At 39.1% G+C, this 19,653-nt stretch overlaps 1 protein-coding gene across 2 annotated transcripts in view; it reads left to right on the top strand.

The window, feature by feature from the left end:
- The window catches only part of dgkb (diacylglycerol kinase, beta), a 150,259-nt gene that overhangs the window by 74,525 nt on the left and 56,081 nt on the right, over positions 1-19,653 (top strand). For both annotated transcript variants that reach the window (XM_057833809.1, XM_057833808.1), the window contains 3 exons: positions 454-543; positions 3,576-3,736; positions 19,233-19,297. In XM_057833809.1, the coding sequence (XP_057689792.1) occupies positions 454-543; positions 3,576-3,736; positions 19,233-19,297 (316 nt within the window). The remainder of the gene's footprint in view (positions 1-453; positions 544-3,575; positions 3,737-19,232; positions 19,298-19,653) is intronic.

Here is a 19,653-nt window from a genome sequence, read left to right as displayed (position 1 = left end):
AAAAAAAAATTTTTTTTTCAACGGTCAAAGCTCACAATGTTATTGACGAGAGGCAGAATCACATTTGGAGTGTATGTAAACACTTTCATTACATGCGAGTGCGCGTGTTCTGGGGTGGTAAAATGGGATGATTTGAAACAACATATTAGTCATCATTTTGACCATTGGCAATAAAACAGAAGAAAGAATCGTCCGCTCGTCTTTATTTGGCCGCGACGTCTAGGGTTGTACAGCTAGCGAAAAAAAAAATTGCCTCAATTTTTTATCAATCAAAGCAAGAGCGAAGTAATAAGAGGGAACGGCTGTTGGGCAAAACGTGCCCCTGGAAATAGACCACCATGTTATTTGCTTTAACTAGCAGCAGAGCTGTACTCAAAATTGTTTATGTTCTCCTTTCTCTGACTTTGCTCAGATTGGTTCGTCGAAATTGTAACTTTATTTCTCGTTTTTCAGACAAGGCCAACTTGGACCGGAACCCACCCGTGTGTGTACTTCCTCTCGGCACAGGAAATGACTTGGCTAGATGTCTGCGCTGGGGAGGAGGTACTGGAAAAAAAACAAAGCAACCGAAACCACACATTTTTTGGTCTTGACCTATCAGTTAAGAAGCAGAAGTGTAGGGAAGAAAGAGGGCAAGACGGGAAAAGATGCAAACTAAAAAAATAAATAAAAATACCAAAAACCAGCACAATATATATATAATACTAGGCAAGGGCATAGGTTTGGTCTTAATATTGGTTGGGACGATATAACAGCATATACAGCATGTACACTTTTTGCTGGGGACGGGACATTAATAAGACTAAACATATTTGGTGAATGGGGGTCAGGGCTACATTTCTCACCAATATGAACCTAATTGATAGGCTAAATAATTAATGCAAAATAAATCTGTATTGACCTATACTAACTTTCACACTGCACATTTATAACGTCTTAATCTGATATATTTTATTTTAAATCTAGTCAAATAATTTTCTCCATCTTTTTTTGCGTGTTAAAGGCTAGTTAACAGATTAATGCGTCAGATTCTTCCACTTCCACTTTAAGTAAATATTACTATTTTTTTGTATTGAGCCCACACATCTAAAAGTTGGTCATCTTTCACCTAAATCAAGAAAAAAAAATCTTTCAAATAATGTTTTGAACAATATTCTTGAATTAAGAACATTTCTGACAAGCAAGTTTTTAAGATTTTTAAGATTAAATATACAAAATGTTTCCTTAAAATAAGTCTGTTAAGCTTATTTCAAGAAATCTCAGTGAGTAAAATCGACTTGAAGCACTGTAGCAGCAGCAGCAGCAGCAGCAGCAGCAAAATTAGTGGAGTGTTCCCCACCTCCACAACAATGAAGTCTTTTTACATTACTTAGTGACTGCTGCTGGCGGAAAAAAAAACTTCTAATATCCCTTGTCTTTGAAGGTGGCGGGGGAGGCGTCATGTTGAATTTCTGTCGGGCTGTGAATGGGTGTGTGTTGGGGGTGGGGTGTTCAAGTCATCAGCCAATCAAACGTGCATTTCAGGGGAAAATGGACTGGCACATTCAGCGAAAGGAGTCAATGTAAATCTGAACATAATGAGAGTACTGTAATTCACTAAGTAATGGTTGGATCAATTCTATCCTTACAACATATAGGAAGACAATCTAAATGACCTATATAACTGAAGTCATTATATAATGCAAATAAGATTGCTTAAAAGATGGTGGGGATAATTTGAGCATCCTGAAAAGTTGCTAGTGTTATGTCCCTACCGTCCCTATGCAAACCTTATCCAAATCAAACCAAATCCTAGTACCCTTGGTACTAGGAGGAAATAATACGACTAACCAACACACAAAAACTTGCACAACATAAACAAGACATGACATGACATGATGTGGGTTAGGGCTGCAGCTTTTTGAATATTTTAGTTATCGAGCATTCTACTAAAAATTGAATCGATTAATTTGATAAAACATTTTTTTTTATATATAAAGAGCAATTATAAATATACATTAGAAAACAAGACATTTCATCTAATATTGAACCATTTTTAGACTATCGATATCTTTTAGATGTACATTGTTGAAAACAGCCAACAACTGCATATCAGATGTGAGTTGAAAAATAAAACAACAAATTCACCGCTTTCACTCAAAAAAACTTTATTAATAATAATGATTCTTATTTCTTACCTAAAAATGTAATTACGCTTGATAACACACATCACTTAAAAGTTAGTTTTTCCCACGTTTCAATTGAATTTCCCTTTGTGTCAAGCTATTTTTAAGTTGTAGTTAAGTTATAAGTTTAAGTCTAAATCGTACAGTAAGTTCTAATAGGATTTTGAGTTTTTGCTGTCCTGAGTATCGCTCCTCCGCTCTCGGATTAAATGCCTTCGGGGAGCGGGGGCCAGATGGGTGGGGTTGCGCAGTGTTTCGGGGGCGGTCAACGGTCACAAGGTCCAGCCGGGGGTGTGGATGCGTCGGCGGGTCCGTAAGTAGCTGGGGCCGGGCGGGAGTAGTGTTATGCAAGCGCTGTCTTACAGTGAATATATGAAACAGTGTTTGCCTTGAAATGCTCCCACACTTTTGACATTTTCTGCTTTTTCTTGGTGCCTTTCTCTTTGCTTTCGTCGGCTTCTTCGTCGTAACCTCTATATTCATGCGTGGTTGAAATCAAATATATCCGCCGCCTCTCCCCTTCTTCCGCTACGCACGTGATGTCAGTGCGTTGTACCGCATTAAAAGTAGTCCGGGCAAACGTCATGCTTAGAGCTGGTAAAATTAAACGAATCCTCAAGGCGTAGAAAATGCCTCAAGCAATTTTTAAAATTGAGTTACTCGAATTATTCGAGTAATCGGTTCAGCTCTTATGTGGATTAAGAACTGTAAGGTCTAAAAGAAAACAGGGAATTGTATACAAACCATGAGACGCGAAAACGAGCAACAACTGGGCAGGACATTACAGCTGATGGAAGCTAATCAGAAGACACACAAGGGGCAGCCTAACAACAAGTTAAACTAACCAGCAATCAAAAAGACAAGACAGAAACAAGAAACACAGGAAATCCAAACAACGGCCAGGAACAAAAACAACCCTCACATCTTGATGTTGAAAAATTCAATAATTAAATTCTGGTGAGTAAGGCTGGGCAATTATATGATTGGGATCACTGATCGAAAACAATGAGGTATACTTCAATGATCAGCCAAGAGTGTATTTTCTCAATCAAACATGGCGGAAATTTGCATGAAAATAGCAAATTTTAGTTGAGCGTCTTAAAACTTAAGATAGAGCATCTAAAAAAATCCTGATAATAATCGAAAACATTCAGTATGATTTTTCTCCCAAGAACTGTGCAGTTTTTTATTTGACTCATGAATAAACTATGTATTATTATTATTTATTGTCATCATCATCGGTATCGTTGATAATTACAAAATGTGATTATGTAGTTACATATACAAAAATCCTTACATGGTGATTAGGGAGTAGAGAAGGAGTGAATGTTTCATTCACTCCTTCTCTATTCCCTAATGACTACAAAGTTATTTTTTCTGCGGTCAGTTAAACATGTCTCTCATTTAAAGGCTACGAGGGTGAGAGCCTGCTCAAGATCTTACGCGATATCGAAAACAGCAGCGAGGTGATGCTAGACCGCTGGAAGATCGACGTCACGGCCACCGACAAGGACGAGCGCGGCGACCCGGTGCCCTACAGCATTGTAAACAACTACTTCTCCATCGGAGTGGTGAGTCAGAAACCCAGCTGCCAACTTGTTGATGTGCCGTTTATGGCTGACACAACAGCTTAAGGAGCTCTACCTGGGGCTCCACGGAGATGCCATGCCGTGTCTCCATGTAGTCCCCATGCGTATAATAATTTTCCCCTGAAAAGTTGTCCAAACTAAAGGTTGACCGATATGTCGGCCGATATATCGGGCCAACACAGAATATGGATGATAAATAGGATAACTGGTTGGGTGATCATCTTTGGTAATTGTGATTTGTACCACCTAGTGGTCAGAGTTGCCAAAAGGAAGTAGCGGAATACATGGACTTTTTTTTTACTTTACAGTGCGTACGACAGGATAAAAAAAGTCTTAAATAGCATTATTATGTGAATTAGAATCGTATTTTGAGACGATTCGACGATATACAACAATTTGCCAAAGCGCAGCTAACGAGAAATTAGTGTTTTAATCTGCCGTCTAGCCACACCTACCATTATAGGGTTCTAGCGTCCCCAACAGGTGGATGACGTCAGCGGGAGAATGGTTTCATCTGATTTTACCATCAGGTGGGGTAATTATTCATAACAAGGAAAATGCGACAAAGAGAGCCGCAAAATGTCATTGTTTCAGTTACTCTACTCCAATATTTTTAAAGGATATTCTTTTTATCGAAGTATTTTTTTCCCCAATTGTTAAATAAATGGTATGGTCATGGCAAATAACAATCTTGTGCTAAATGGAATATGAAATAATAAAAATGCCTTTATTCAGTACGACATGACAAAATTACTCCATAATGGTCCAAAACTGTCGACTTCACCTTCACTGTCGCACCTCCCGAACGCTATATTATGACCCCCGGCTTGTGCGAATGTAAACAAACCAAGAGGCACGACAGCTAGCTTACATGCTAACCCGAACCGAGTGACATCTCAAAAGTCTTATTTTCGCTTTCGAAGCGAAAAATCACACAAAACTAGCCCGGCTCATTTCACACTGCCGCGGGGATGTCGATTGTCTTCGCCGATCGGCAACCCGCCGGGCGGAGAGCAAGTTACAGCTCGTTCCCCTGCTACTACGGACAGGAGAGCTCGCCGGGGAAGCAGCTGAAGAGTACCGCCGGACAAACTGGCTGACGTCAGAGGAACGCGTAGCTGCCACATGGTCAACATGAATATAATGAAAAATAATGTTTTACTACACGGCGACGACATAAACAAAGAGCGGCGTGCAGTTGTTGTGCAGCCAACATGACAAACAGAATGTGTCTTAGGAGATCTTTTCTACCTGCCCATCCATGATAAAACGTAATTAAATAGTCCTTTATTTAAAGAAAGTTTGTGGTGTTTACTTTTCAGTCGCTGTATTCGCAGCCATTTTTAACACAAAGTTGCAATTTCTGATGGGGTTCAAAAATTTGATAGAACACCGGGCACATTAAGAGGGCAATAAACCGAGTATAGTGCTGTCCCGGTGAGGGGATTGGCGACAAGCTGCCGGTATCGTCGGCCGAGTCGACAAGGAGCATGTCAGCCACAAAATGCAAGCCACCTACGTATTAAAATGATCGCAGTATTTGACATAATGCAAAACACAATGTTTACTCACTTCCTTGTAAGTCCAACGGTCCCACAGTAGTAGGGCTTGTTTTGGCCAATATCCACCGGTGAATGGGAACCTTTTGAAACCCCAAAAAGGCTCACACGCCTCTCCCTGGTGCGGCAAATTTTTTCTGCAGCCGTTTGGCTGGCGTGATGCGAAAAATAAACAAATTAATCTGCAAAATCAGCTGAATCCTTAGTCCTTCTCATATAACAGTACGGCTGGACAGTGAAGAGGACTCCTTCTACTGTACACGTCACAGCGCCCTCTTTCTCAACTCGAGACTGGAGCCAGAAGTCAGTCATTTTCATGGCGCGGGATTCGAAAAACTAAATGACTATAGCGATCGCTTCCACACACATCCAAGCGGTCCATTTCATTCAGGAGCCTGAAATACCTTGGAAAATATGAAAAAAAAAACATGCTTTTTGCTGTCATAGGCACTTTAAAGCTTTTTTTTTGTTTGTTTAATGAGTGTTTCACTTGCCTTTGATAATTTACGTGCTTTAAAAAAAAATGCTTACAAAAACTGCTTTCGATATCAGCAATTTGCTGACCCCGGTCGACCTCTAGTCCCGACTGCTAATCAACATTTTCACCGCAGAGATTGAAATAGAAAAGGCACGCTGTTATAATGGCAAACACTGAGATGCAAATACACAGGGGACGAGTATTATTGCCAGATGTCTGTTTGGCAAAATATAGTAGGTCATTTGTGGGGGGATTTTAACTATACAATTGAACACACAGCACATTTGTACAGGGTTAATATCATCATCTGCAATTATTACAAATTACTAAAGGTTCACAGGTAATACAAATCACGTGTGAATCAGGCTTTAGTCATTTTCGATAAATATCACAGGGGAAATATGGTAGTTGACATTTGCTGGGCGGCAGTGTAATGCGACTGTACGTCATGCACATTGTCACAGTATTAGTAGCAGAATATCTCAAGAAGCCTAGGCCAAGGAAGACGCAGGAAATCAGCCATATTGAATGCAAACAAAGGTGGGTAGAGTAGCCAAAAATGTTTCTCAAGTAAGTGTAGCGTTACTTCAAAATAAAAGTAGTCATCAGGAAAAAAAAAGTACTCATGTACAAGTATTTGGTGAAAAGAATACTCAAGTAATGAGTAACATTGTGAGTGATTGTTTCTCAAGTAAGTGTAGCGTTACTTCAAAATAAAAGTAGTCAACAGAAAAAAAAAAGTACTCATATACAAGTATTTGGTGAAAAGAATACTCAAGTAATGAGTAACATTGTGAGTGACTGCTTACGATGTACGATTATTATTATTATTTTTTTAATTCTATATGAACTGTTATTATTATACAGTGGTACCTCGACATACGGTCGTAAAATTTGACTAGCCATTTGTTTCTACATCCGACGACATGCTCGGAATACGACGAATTATGACAGCGCCGCAGTTCTTTGTTTTCCCGCAAGACAGATGCACGGCGGATTTTCTTGTGGGAGAAATCAACATGGGTTCCAAGAATGTTAGTGCAGGTGGTGAAAAAAAGGAAAAAGGTGAGACTTACCATTGAAATGAAGATGGAAATGGTGGAAAAATCTGAAAGTGGTGTGCGCATCTGTGAACTGGCTAGACAATACGGCCGTAGAATGTCTACGATCTTGAAGGTCTTCCTCCCACTTATGTTCTCCAGTCTTTATAAGTTAAGGTGACAATTATTACTGTGGTAACATGGCCAAAAAATTGCCTGATTATTCAGGTTTTTATCGTTTATTTCAGAACTTGTACAACACAACATGCCTACTGTCCGCTGCAGCTGAACATGAAAAGTGAAAGTAAAAAGTCTTCTCTCACTCTGTCAAGTCAGCCACGCGATGCATTCAGGTACACCGCGCAAAGCACATTCGCCACATTAGAACCCGAATTTATTACATTATTACAGGTATAATTATTACGGTATTATTATTGCAATTATTATATAATTATTACGATTTTTATTTTATTTGTTTTGGTCTGTGTAATTGCTATTTGCAATAGTACCAGCAGCATTTATTAAGGAGTTAGTGTAGGTTTTTAGGCTGTGGAATGAATTAATGGAATTATAATTATAATCATTGAACTCCAGCGAGAGAAGAAAAATACTAAAATTTATTTATTTATATATTTATTTTCCCTTCAGGCATGACAAATCCGAAAAAACATACAGCATTTACAGTGGGGAGAACAAGTATTTGATACACAGTCAATGGGAAAACCCATTGGCAGTGTATCAAATACTTGTTCTCCCCACAGTATATGTGTTTACAATTAATTCAACCCGAAAATAAAAGGGCAGACGGGAGAAGCCGAAGCTTATTGAAACCCGCCCCCAGTATACTATATAGGACGCAGAAAATATCGAATAACAAATGAAAGCGTCATTCGTCGAAAGGGCACGAGTGACCTCTAGTGGAGAAAACATCTTTCCCATTATGAAACTAAAACGATCATATTTCCGGTTGTCCGTGGTCAGTCGGTGCCAAATGAAAACTGGGAGAGAGGTTAAAATCTGCGCTTTCGAGTCATGTTGACGGCACCACTCTATGTCAAATACTTTTTTTTTTTTTTCTCGGTGCTTTAAGGACGCCACGTGACTGAACAGGCCAGCGTGATTATATAATGGCAAGCTTGATTCTGATTCGTACGTATGATGGAGTCATGTTAGTATTGTTGCGACGGCTCATTGGTGAAACTGGTAGTGCCACTGATGGCATCTCTGTCAAAAAAAAAAAAAAGTAAATCAAATATGTAAAATAAAGAGGAAAAATGTAACGACTTGTGTAGTGGAAGTAGCCAAGTAAGAGTAGCATTTCTTCTTCACAAATCTACTCATTAAAAGTAAAAAGTATGGCTGAGTAAAACTACTATTAGAAGTTCATTTTTCTCAGAAAGTTACTCAAGTAAATGTAACGGAGTAAATGTAATGCGTTACTACTCACGTCGGGTTGCAAACAGCCATTTTGAAGTCAATTTAGCAATTTCCGTGGTTTTACCCTATAGTGGCAACAGTGAATATGACATAACTTATTTCACATGGCTGAATCCAGCTGCTCACTGTTAACTCATTCACTCCCAGCCATTTTCACCAGAGCAAGGCCCTTCGCTCCCGGCCGTTTTACTGGATTTTGACTGATTTTGCAAGGCCCACAGAAAATTCTGTTCTATTGCTATGTTAACATGGAACCCACCAAAAGAAAGATTAAACTCTCTTCTTTCAGCAGGAAAAAAGTAAGTTCATATATTTTTCCATTCTTTAGATATCAGCATTAGAAAATAGCTTAGTTTGAGCAATTGTCCAATTTCTGATGAAAAAACAGAGAAATTGAGCTTTTTGTGAAAGCATACATTTCAAACATAACTTTGACTTTAACACAGCTATTTTTTGCTTTAGTTACATCCCAAACATCTGAATAATGTTTTCCTTTTACAAAATATCATGAAGAACAAGACAAATAGAGGTTTTGATAGCAAAGTAACAGTTTATTTACACATAACTAACAGAGAAATGACGCTGTTGTCGCCGAGATGATGCTGTTGTCACCGCGACAGCCGGGTAAACTTTTCCCGCATCGCTGCCTGTCTCATAAAGATTGATTTTTTTTTTGGAGTCTCTGCGAGGTCTGCTCGGCGAGCAGCACGGACTCAACGGCATCTTCCGCTGCGCTGGTGGTCCTGGTCGTTCTGCTCGGTCGTCCAGCGCCTGGCATCCCGGGCGTCCTCTCAGTTGTTCTGCTCGGTCGTCCGCCGCCTGGCATCATTCAGCTGGTGCTCCGACCATGCGGCCAGGCCGTTCGTTGCCGTTAAATCGGGTTGCAGGTCTTACCAAATGCGCTACTGCCCTCCAGTGGCCAGTTTTATTGCTTTAAAATGGATTTTCAGCTTTGTGCTTTGGCGCTCAGTTGAATCAGGACCCAGAGATGTCTTATATGAAAAAAACGTAAAAGACTTTGGGACACTGAAACAATTAAAAATAGAACATATTTATACGTTTTTGGGAGCAAATGAGTTAAGACCATCATAAGGAAAGTTTTTGTTTGAGCTAATGTTTTTTTTAATGCATTCGTAATTTAGCTATATTTAGCCTTTTTTTTGTGAGAATATATGTTTAAACCATTTTTTAAGAGCACTGTAAAAAAACAAAAAAAATTTCAATTTTATAGCATTTAAGCTAGCAAACGTGTACTATATGAGTTAGCCAATTCTTTTTTTGTACTTAGATCCTTATTTATTTATTTTTTAATACTGTTTGAGGCTCAGCTCAGGTATTTTAATCTCTTATGTTCTTTATCCTATTACTCGATTATTCAAACTAATTCATTGATTAATCGACTACTAAAATAATCGCTAGCTGCAGACCTAATATCTTCTGTTGAACACTGTGGAATTTTTGTAAGATTAAACTTCAGAAGCTAGTTGGAAAATATTTTGTAGACATGCCTATCATGAGTAGACACACAAAAACTTTGTAAGTCCTCCATTTTGGTTAGGTTCACATTTTCTTCCACATTTCTATCAATTAAAACTGGAATGTGGTGGCATGTCTAAAAAGAGTAGGCCCACAAAAAAAAAATAAAAATAAAAAAAAATCCCTCCTCAAAAAGATTCAGAAAGTAAATTTAGTTCATGGCCGCCATTTCCAAGGCTCTTTGAAAAACTAACACTGCACAGCATATTAGATAGTTCCCGAAATCAATCACCATCTATCTGTGTAATGCCTATAATGCTACAAATAATGCTAATTATTTGTTCCTGTATAAGATTTGGCAGCTATAGTCATTATAAAACACGTAGGATTAGCCAGCGGGCGTGATGATAGCAAATGAAGTTGTTTTGGGGGGGATTAAGACTTTGAGCCCTCTATAGATTTGAGTGTCATATCATATTTTGTGACACGTTTTACATCATTTTCTACTGTAAAGATTAGGCGACAAGTCAAGCTAATAATTACCTCAGAGATTATGCTGATGAGGAGTAGATTGTTTCTATAATGACACGGGCCAAATCAAAAGATCAGCAGTCGCCAGTGCTAACCATGTAGCTTCGTGACTTTATAGAAAAGTTGCGATCTGTAAGTTCAAGGACATTTCTGGGATATTTTTGTCACAAAAAAAACAATAGTTTTTAAATACACAAGGGCCCGTTTAAAAAAAAAATCATTTTTTTCCCAAATATACATAAATTTGCCTGTTAAAAGCATGTTCCCATTCTTTTATGTCCACAAAAAGCAACCGCAGCACGTTTTAATATGCACTCAAAGGACCTATGCATTTTTCGATACATATACATTAAAAAAAGCCCATTTTCCCCCCAAATTCAACATGACATGTAATGAGCTCAATCAGGCCTGAGAGACAGAACTAATCAGGGGTGCTCTTCGCTAGCATAATGCAGTCAGCCGGCCTAATGACCGCACCACGTTCCTGTCGGTGGACATTACTCTTAGACATGAAAGCGTCATGGCCTCGCTCGTAATTGGACTAAACTTTGAGCTATGAGAGGACATTACACACGTCCCGCATTAATTCGCCTGCCACGTTTTTACATTGGTAATTATTTGACCGTGTTAGCCGAAGAGTGGAAGGGAGCAGGTGACTGGCGTGATCTTTTAGCTCTTGGTACAGTTGTTGATTTACTAGTTTGAGTTATACAGTGTTGTTTTTGGCAGCCCTTTTAATTTTCGTTTTAGTCTTAGTCTTTTGGACAAGAATACTTAATAGTCTTAGTCATATTTTAGTCATTTCAAAATGTATACGTCTTTTTCAAGTTATAGTTGACATACCGTATTTTTCGGACTATATGTTGCACTTGAGTATAAGTCGCACCAGCCAAAAAATACGCAATGAAAAGAAAAAAAACATATAAGTCGTACCGGAGTATAAGAGAACAACAGGCTGAATAAGTGTACGGTATGCTAACATTACATGACGCTAGAAGCTAGATCGGGCCTAAAAAATCCAGCCCGACCCGACCGGCCTGCAGGTATTAAAGCCCGACGCGGCCCCAGCCCAATCAGTTAACTTGATTTGCTTGCCCAAGTCCGAAAAAACCTGAAATTTTATGTTTTATTTGTGGGCACGAGCCTGAAAAAATTTTTTTTTAAATTTTTGTTTTATTTTTGAGGACTCAGGAGAAGGAGGAAATGCGGGGATGTGATGCGTGGTTGTGTTTTGTGTGATCAAGTTTGTGACGATGCCTGTGCATACATGCATAATGATAACAAATTAAAGCCTGTCTTTTGTAACGAATTCTCCCAGTTAAACAAGACCGTGAGATGGACATTCAATAAACATTTATATCTTTTATATTTGCGTCTCTGTTCTAACAGGCGGATAGTGGATTTGACATTTATTTTAATCTCCTCAAGTTGGCAGAAAAAAAAAAAACGCAAGCTTTCTTAATGTTTAGTCTACATATTTTTATGATCATTATAAATGCATTTACACAACGAAATAACGCTGGAAAAGTTTGTTAAATATATTTCTCGTATGAGACCAAAGTGCCACATTTGTTTACATTCAGCAAAGCCAAAACAGGTTTCCGTATAGCATCTTCAACAATCAATTTGAATCCTTTCCATATCCCATTCCTACCGCAGTTGTTTGCTTTTCAATTCCCCTGTCTTTAGTTTGTTTTTCACTCCAACAGCTGCTCCATATCAAAAAGGAAATACCAGGACGCTCGCGGTGGGTGCCAGGGCGCGGGAGGGGAAGATTAAAAAGAGAGCGGGGCCACTGTGTTCACATGCGCAGGCATGCACGGCACCTTCTTTGTTTTATCCAAATTATTGATTTTATTTAACATCCATACATCGTTATAGTATAAATATATGAATATATATTTATTTTTTAAAAAAAGTTAGCGAGAGAGAAGTTGGCCCGACCGGACCGTAAATAATCACACATAAGTCGCTCCAGAGTATAAGACGCACCCTCTGCCAAACTATGAAAAAAACAGCGACTTATATATCCGAAAAATACGGTACTCAAAATGTTAACGTCTGTAAAATCAAAAAGTTTAGTCCAAAATAAATAAATAAAGGTGTCCAACAATTTTGAATGAACATTGACAGACGGGCACATATTGGAGCCAACTTCCTGGTCATAATACACACTTAGCACCAAAACAGTACATCATTTTCAATTATTTATACCCACCTAGACGCCACGTACTGTGTCTAAAATAAGTTGTCCAAGAGTTTAAGTAGAATCTCGCTGTTAGCACTAACCTAATGCTAAAGTGAATGTTATGCTAATGCTAAGCGTTACATTTAGTGTGTGATGATTAGGGTTGGGCATCGTTTACATTTGAACGGTTTCGATTCCGGTTCCAAACGATTCTGGATTCCGACTCTTTTTAATAGGAAGGGTAAAAAATGCATAGTTTATATTAATTTCTTAACCTCTCAGTTATTTTTTAAAAAATTATATGAACTTTCAATTAAATTTGCGATGAATTTCTCACAGGGCTATTTTTAACTCTTGAACTCTTTGAACTTGAATATGATGAAGTTTCTTTTCACAGGAGTGCACTATTACGAAGATGTTTATTTTTCAAAAGCTTACGGCGAAAACATTTACACATATTCTTTTGCCTATGTTTTAGAGTGTCTTATGCTGCAGGCATTTATTGTATTGCATCGTTTGTTTTAGGTAGTATTTCTACGAGTTAGTTAAGGATGTCAGGCGGGGTGTGTTCTGTCCCTTGATCTTAAATTGACTACTTTTTAATTAGGATTTCTTTCTAAACTGATATATTGTTCATCCGTCCAAAAGGTGTCAGTATTGTAATTCCGCTACAGTTTTTCTTTGGTTTTGCCATGTGCGCTTGGCTTCCCCTAGTGGTGACTTACTGGAAGCAGCAGGCAAATAGAACTTAACTACTTTAGTTGGAAAAGAATCCTCGAGGTTTACAGACGCTACACAACTCCTCTGCTCCACACATCGTTGGGAATCCTTGATCAAACAAAATCTGTAAGTTTACACGTTTTAGCAGAGGGTCTGATATCATTTCGGTGTGTTTATTCTGTTACTTTGTTGGCATCTATGAAGCGAAGGAACACATTTTTGTGCTAAGCTAAATTATCTACTTCATATGATTTGCTCATAACAGTGCAAGTCTTCATGTGGCACTTCTTCATCGTGTTCGGCAGCTATTTTTTCCAGTCCAGTTAGGGCATCGAAACTTGGAATCGAAATGGAAAAAAAATTCGAACGGTTCCAGGAGAACCGGAGTGTTAGTCCCGGATCCCATCTATGCTCGATGTCCAACCCTAGTGATGATAACTCAGTACAGACCTTTAAAGGCTAAAGCAACATTGCAAGATAAGAAAACAAATCTTACTATGGTTTGCAAAACAAGCAAGCCTGGAAAGGAGAGGATAGCGGTGAGTCGGGGCCTGGGGGACGCAACACATCACATGAGTGACACAACCAGACACTACTACGATGCAAGCTAAAGACACAAACAAATGTCACACATTGGGAACAGGTGACGGAAACTATGGCGCATTTTCGTCCCGTAAGATGAAAACTGGCATTCGTCTCGTGATGTTTGTCTTGCAAAACACGCTCTTCGCTCGTTATCGTCTAATCGTCATAAAAAAATTGTTCAATGGAATATTTTCAATATAGTCATTGTTGATGAAAACAACACTAGAGTTATAAATATTTTTTTTCCTGGTATTAAATCTTCATTAGTTCCTCTTGTGGTTCGTCTCAGAAAAAATTCTGCATCTATCATTAAAGCTAATTTATTCATGTCATTACTTGGTTTCTATATGAACTGCCAATCACCGTTGTTTTTGTCAATAATGACGATCACGAAAATATTTCGTTGCCAATTTTTTTTCATGATGATCACATGACGATGACGAGCTAAAAACGTGGTTTGGGAGACGAGAACACAAGACGGATGCCAGTTTTCTTTTGACGAGACGATGACGAGAAAATGCGAAATCGTTTCTGTTTATGTTGACAATGCGTGACATTTTTACATTGTACGTGGAGTACGTCAGCTTGCACAGTGGCAGTGTTTGGGTCGTGTCACTCATGTGAGATGTGCTGCGCCTCTCCCTCGTCGCCGGAATTTAGGATGTGTCTCAAGCTAGGCTGCACTCCATCTTGCTTGTTTGGAAACAGTGTAAGTTTTGTTTTCTTATCTTTGCAAGAGAGAATTTGCAATGTTGATTTAGGCCTTAAAGGTCTGTGCTGTGTGATCATCAGACACTAACTCTAATCCTAGCGTTAGCTTAGTGTTTGCGTTAGCATTAGCTTCAGAATGATGAGTTTCCTCTTAAAACACTGGCCTGTCTAAAGCAGAGCCACTTGGCTTTTCTGGGCAGTAAGATTAAAGGATGTCACACGCTCGGAAAATGAAATTTGTATGAGATTTCGTCGACTAAAACACGACGAAGACTAAATTATTTTGAAATGACTAAAATATGACTAAGACTAAAAAGTATTTGTCCAAAAGACTAAGACTTAGACAAAAATTAAAAGGGCTACCAATAACAACTCCGCTGCTAATCTACAAAACAGGAGCAAAAAGGAGGTAGTAGAAAACCTTGTAATTCTTAAAAGCAAAATGAAATCCATCATTATTTCTACCCAAAGAACTGGAGGATTTATTTCCAACCAAATTGTTCATGTGGTCCAAACACAGCGGACCTCCTGAAGTTCCTCATTCACGCGTCAAAAACTTTCCTCCCGCTAAGGCCGCCGTCATCCACGGCTGAGCAGCTTGACCTCTTTAAGTCGCCGCGGTGAATCTTTTGGTGTTGCTTGTCAACACCTCAACTCAAAGGGGAGACCACTAACCAGCTAACTAACTCCCTCCCGGCTTGCAGCTCTTGTCCTGTTTGTAAGAGAATCAAGTTTTCTCAGATATATCCATCATCTCACCTCTCCGTCTGCAGGGGATCAGCCAAAACACTTCTTTTGGTCTTCTTCAGGAGACATCAAGAAGAAGAAAAAGAGGAGCCATTGATTTTTTTTCTTGTTGTTTGCCTTCCTCTTTTGGCTTCTGCTAGGTTTGCGCACTAGCAGGGGGTCCTCCTTGTGTTTCAATAGTGCCACTCAAAAAGGGGGTGGATCAAAACACATTGTAGGAACGGAGGAGAAGGAGGAGGCGAGGGATGAACAAGCCCCCCCCCCAAAAAGTTTGTGGTCACTCGCTTTCCTTATTCCTCCAAATTGTTTATCGAGCCAGACAACTTTGCTGAGTTCAGCCTCTTTTTTTCAAAGGCCTTGCCAGCATTTTGTGGCTGATGCTTAGAAGTGTGAATTAAAGGAAATGCCAGCGTCCTCACTTGATTACTTGAAGCTTCACCGCGCCAGCGGCACTCCATCTTCTGTTTACATTTAACGCCTTTATACACCCAAAAAACACGGCTTGAATAGTAAACAACTAGCAGACACTTTTGCGTGAAACCCAGGAAAAATTACTGAATTTTCCGGTTAAAGCAACACTAGGTAACTTTTTAACCTTTATAAAATATTTTCTTAACAATTGTGATCATATGTGGACTGACAATTAGTTGAATGACACCTCTTTTATATCTTGACGGGGTCTATATCTCTTTCACTGGCACTAATTAACTATGAGAAGGGTGGCAGGAATAGGAACCCTGCTTCACATAAAAAAAACTACAAATATGCTGTCTGCTATACGGTATACGTCACATGCCCCTTTTCCCATTCATTATACAGACAGAAGTGGATGCGAATGCTTTCGCGCGAATTCTGCAAAGATGGCAGAGCAGCAACAGAGACAAAAAGTTTTGTCTGAGAAGGGGGAAAAAAAGGGTGGCTACAGGGCATGTGGCAGTATGATATTCTGACGGTATGATAACCTTAAGCCAAAATATCACGGTTTCACGGTAACATGTTATCGCAATTACAGCTCTAAAATGTGTTACTTTGAGATAAAAAATAAAAACTTTTTACCTGTGAACAGGATTTTTATTTTTCAAAACATTATCAAATTGAAACATACCGTAATTTCCCGAATATAACGCGCACTTTTTTCCCCCAAAATCAACTTGTAAAATCATGGCGCGCATTATAAACGGGTACATGGATGGAGACAGAAATATTCTGTATATGATATATATATATATATGTAAACTAGGGCTGTCAAACGATTAAAATTTTTAATCGAGTTTATCACAGCTTAAAAATTAATTAATCGCAATTCAAACCATCTCTAAAATATGCCATATTTTTCTGTAAATTATTGTTGGAATGGAAAGATAAGACGGATATATACATTCAACATACTGTACATAAGTACTGTATTTGTTTATTATAACAATAAATCCACAAGATGGCATTAACATTAACATTCTTTCTGTGAAAGGGATCCACGAATAGAAAGACTTATAAATCTTAAAAGATAAATGTAAGTACAAGTTATAGTAATTTTGATAGTTTGTATATTGTGACTAAATATTGCCATCTAGTGTATTTGTTGAGCTAAACTTAATGTTTGAATAGAGTATTATTTTGCATAGCTATTTTGATTGGGAATGCCAGATCTCATTGCATTGAGCGCTTTTCTTTTTGTGAACATTATTTTATTTTTGAGAGATAGGAATATTATTTTTGTTGTGCTTTCACTAAATGATACTGTAGTGACTTTAATGTTCTTAACTGTCCAAATGCATGATGGGAATTTGAGCAACCATGAGTCACACTGGTTGCTGCAAATGGTATATCTTCTCTGCGTTGAGTACAATACATGGTGTTAAGAAAAAGATCATTTCCAGTTGTTCTTCCCCATGTCGCTTGCCACAATAGTTCTAACAGGTGTGGAAGAGATGCCACCACTTATTCCATTAAATAGCGCAGCTCCAATAAATGCCTGCGTTACCAATTCGCCCTTCTTGGTAATTGGCGGTGCTATGGACTGGCGTTTCATATTGGCTCGTTGTCGGCGGTTGGCTCGATTCGTCCGATTTCCTCCTGAGGAAGACGGCGGCGTACATATAAACACCAAGAGGCGTTGGTTGGCTTCTTGGGGGTACTTTTATTAACAAAACAAAAGCATGTGGGGGACGCAGCACTTGAGCCTGCGTTAACTGCGCACTTTCTCTAGTCTCTCGCTCTCTCTCTTGCTCAACCACTTTCTTCCTCACGCCTCAATGCCGGGGGGGGGGGGGGGGGGGGCGGGGGACTTTTAAGCTTTGTTGTTTTAAGCTGTGATGCTAGCACACTACAAGCAATTTCTTTAGGCAGTAAATGATTTTCATGGCCAATGAAGGCTCCTTTCGATGTTTGGTGCCATTACAGACGAACAAGTTAAGGTAGAGTTTAAGAGAAAAAAAGACATTAACAGCGTGAAAAAGCTAAGCTTTTACACTAGGGCTAGCACAGCTATTAGCCTCGAGTTCATAAAGCATGGATTGGATTTTATGAATCATTCCACTGCAAGCTAAGCTAAGTCTTGTGTATTTTTGCTTTTTTTTTTTTTTTTGTCCCTCAAATCCTGCACTGCGAGACGTGTCCCCCTGCTGAAGCCAGTACACGTCGAGGCCCGTATGCGGTTCACTAGAGAGCATTTGGATGAACCAGAAGAGGACTGGGAGAATGTGTTACGGTCAGATGAAACCGAAATAGAATTTTTTTGGTCGAAACACAGGTTCTCGTGTTTGGAGGAGGAAGAATACTGAATTGCATATGAAGAACACCATACCCACTGTGAAGCATGGGGGTAGAAACAACATGCTTTGGGGCTGTTTTTCTGCAAAGGGACCAGGACGACTGATCTGTGTAAAGGAAAGAATGAATGGGGCCATGTATTGAGAGATTTTGAATAAAAATCTCCTTCCACCAGCAAGGGCATTGAAGATGAGACGTGGCTGGTAAAGGAGTGGCTACCTAAGAAGCATTTCAAGGTCCTGGAGTAGCCTACCCAGTCTCCAGATCTCAACCCCATGGAAAATCTGTGGAGGAAGTTGAAAGCCCGTGTTGCCCAATGACAGCCCCAAAACATCACTGCTCTAGAGGAGATCTGCATGGAGGAATGGGCCAAAATACCAGCAACAGTATGAAAAGCTTTGAAGACTTACACAAAACGTTTGGCCTCCGTTATTGCCAACAAAGGGTACATAACAAAGTATTGAGATGAACTTTTGGTATTGACCAAATACTTATTTTCCACCATGATTTGCAAATAAATTCTTTAAAAGTCAAACAATGTGATGTTCTGTTTTTTTTTTTTCCACATTCTGTCTCTCATGATTGAGGTTTACCCATGTTGACAATTACAGGCCTCTAATATTTTTTCAAGTGAGAGAACACAATTTGTGGTTGACTAAATACTTATTTGCCCTCTGTATGCTAATGTTTCTTATGAAAAATGACAAGGTAGCGAGAGAACAATCTTTTTTCCTTCTAAATTTGGATGCCTTAATGGTCCGAGCAGACAGCAAAGTGTTAGCATACCTGTGAAGCGTCTGTATTAAGTCACGCTTCTCTAACACGTGCTTCATAGGTAGCATTCACACTTTTTTATAATCTCTTCGGCCCGGGGGCAGCCAAAGTCAGTGTAAAAGAGGTCAAGAGTGTCAGAGCAATGGAGATGATTTTGGTTTTCCCAGGGCGTCTGCGCCAACCTGAAGCTGTGATTACGGGCGGCGTGTGTTTTGCTAATTAGCCGCAACCGCACTGAAGCCTCCATCGTCAGGCCGCTCCTCGCGCTAAGGTGTAAGCGCACGTCGTGTGGCGCTCCGTTAATGAGCAAGAAGTCGACTTGAATTTCATAATGAGGAGCTTCAGGATCATACAATTGCTTCAATAAGTTTGTGTTTTGCTATACTTTTTTACAGTAGGTGTTTTGCGTTGTGTTTTTAATGATAAAGTGGTTCATAATGAAACATTTCATTTCACTTTGCAGGATGCCTCCATCGCACATCGCTTCCATGTGATGAGAGAGAAGCACCCGGAGAAATTTAACAGCAGGTACATTTACATCTACATTTTCTATGTTATGTTATTAAATGACTACTTCAGCGATGTAGGAGTGGGTTGACAGTCTGATATTACCTTTACTAAGTTCCTTTTCTGTCATTGGCAAAACAATTCAGCTCATTTCTATTTCTTGGTGGGAGTTTTCATTTTGGTTTCACGCACAGAGCAACATTTGTCTCCCTTTTATTGATGAAACAATTTGTTGCTTGTTTTAGTTTCAGCAGGATTCAAATGTACTTTGCAGCGGTTGTAGTTTCTTGTGATTAGTGGTTAGTTTTTTTGTGAGTAAAAAACTACTGTATGAATTATACATGAATACATTTATAATTAAGAATATTGGTCTCATT

Source organism: Corythoichthys intestinalis, chromosome 4, assembly GCF_030265065.1.
Source record: "Corythoichthys intestinalis isolate RoL2023-P3 chromosome 4, ASM3026506v1, whole genome shotgun sequence".
NCBI classification, from domain to species: Eukaryota; Metazoa; Chordata; class Actinopteri; order Syngnathiformes; family Syngnathidae; genus Corythoichthys; species Corythoichthys intestinalis.
The sequence above is the reverse complement of the archived record's forward strand: the minus strand, read 5'-3'. Positions and strand labels throughout refer to the sequence as shown.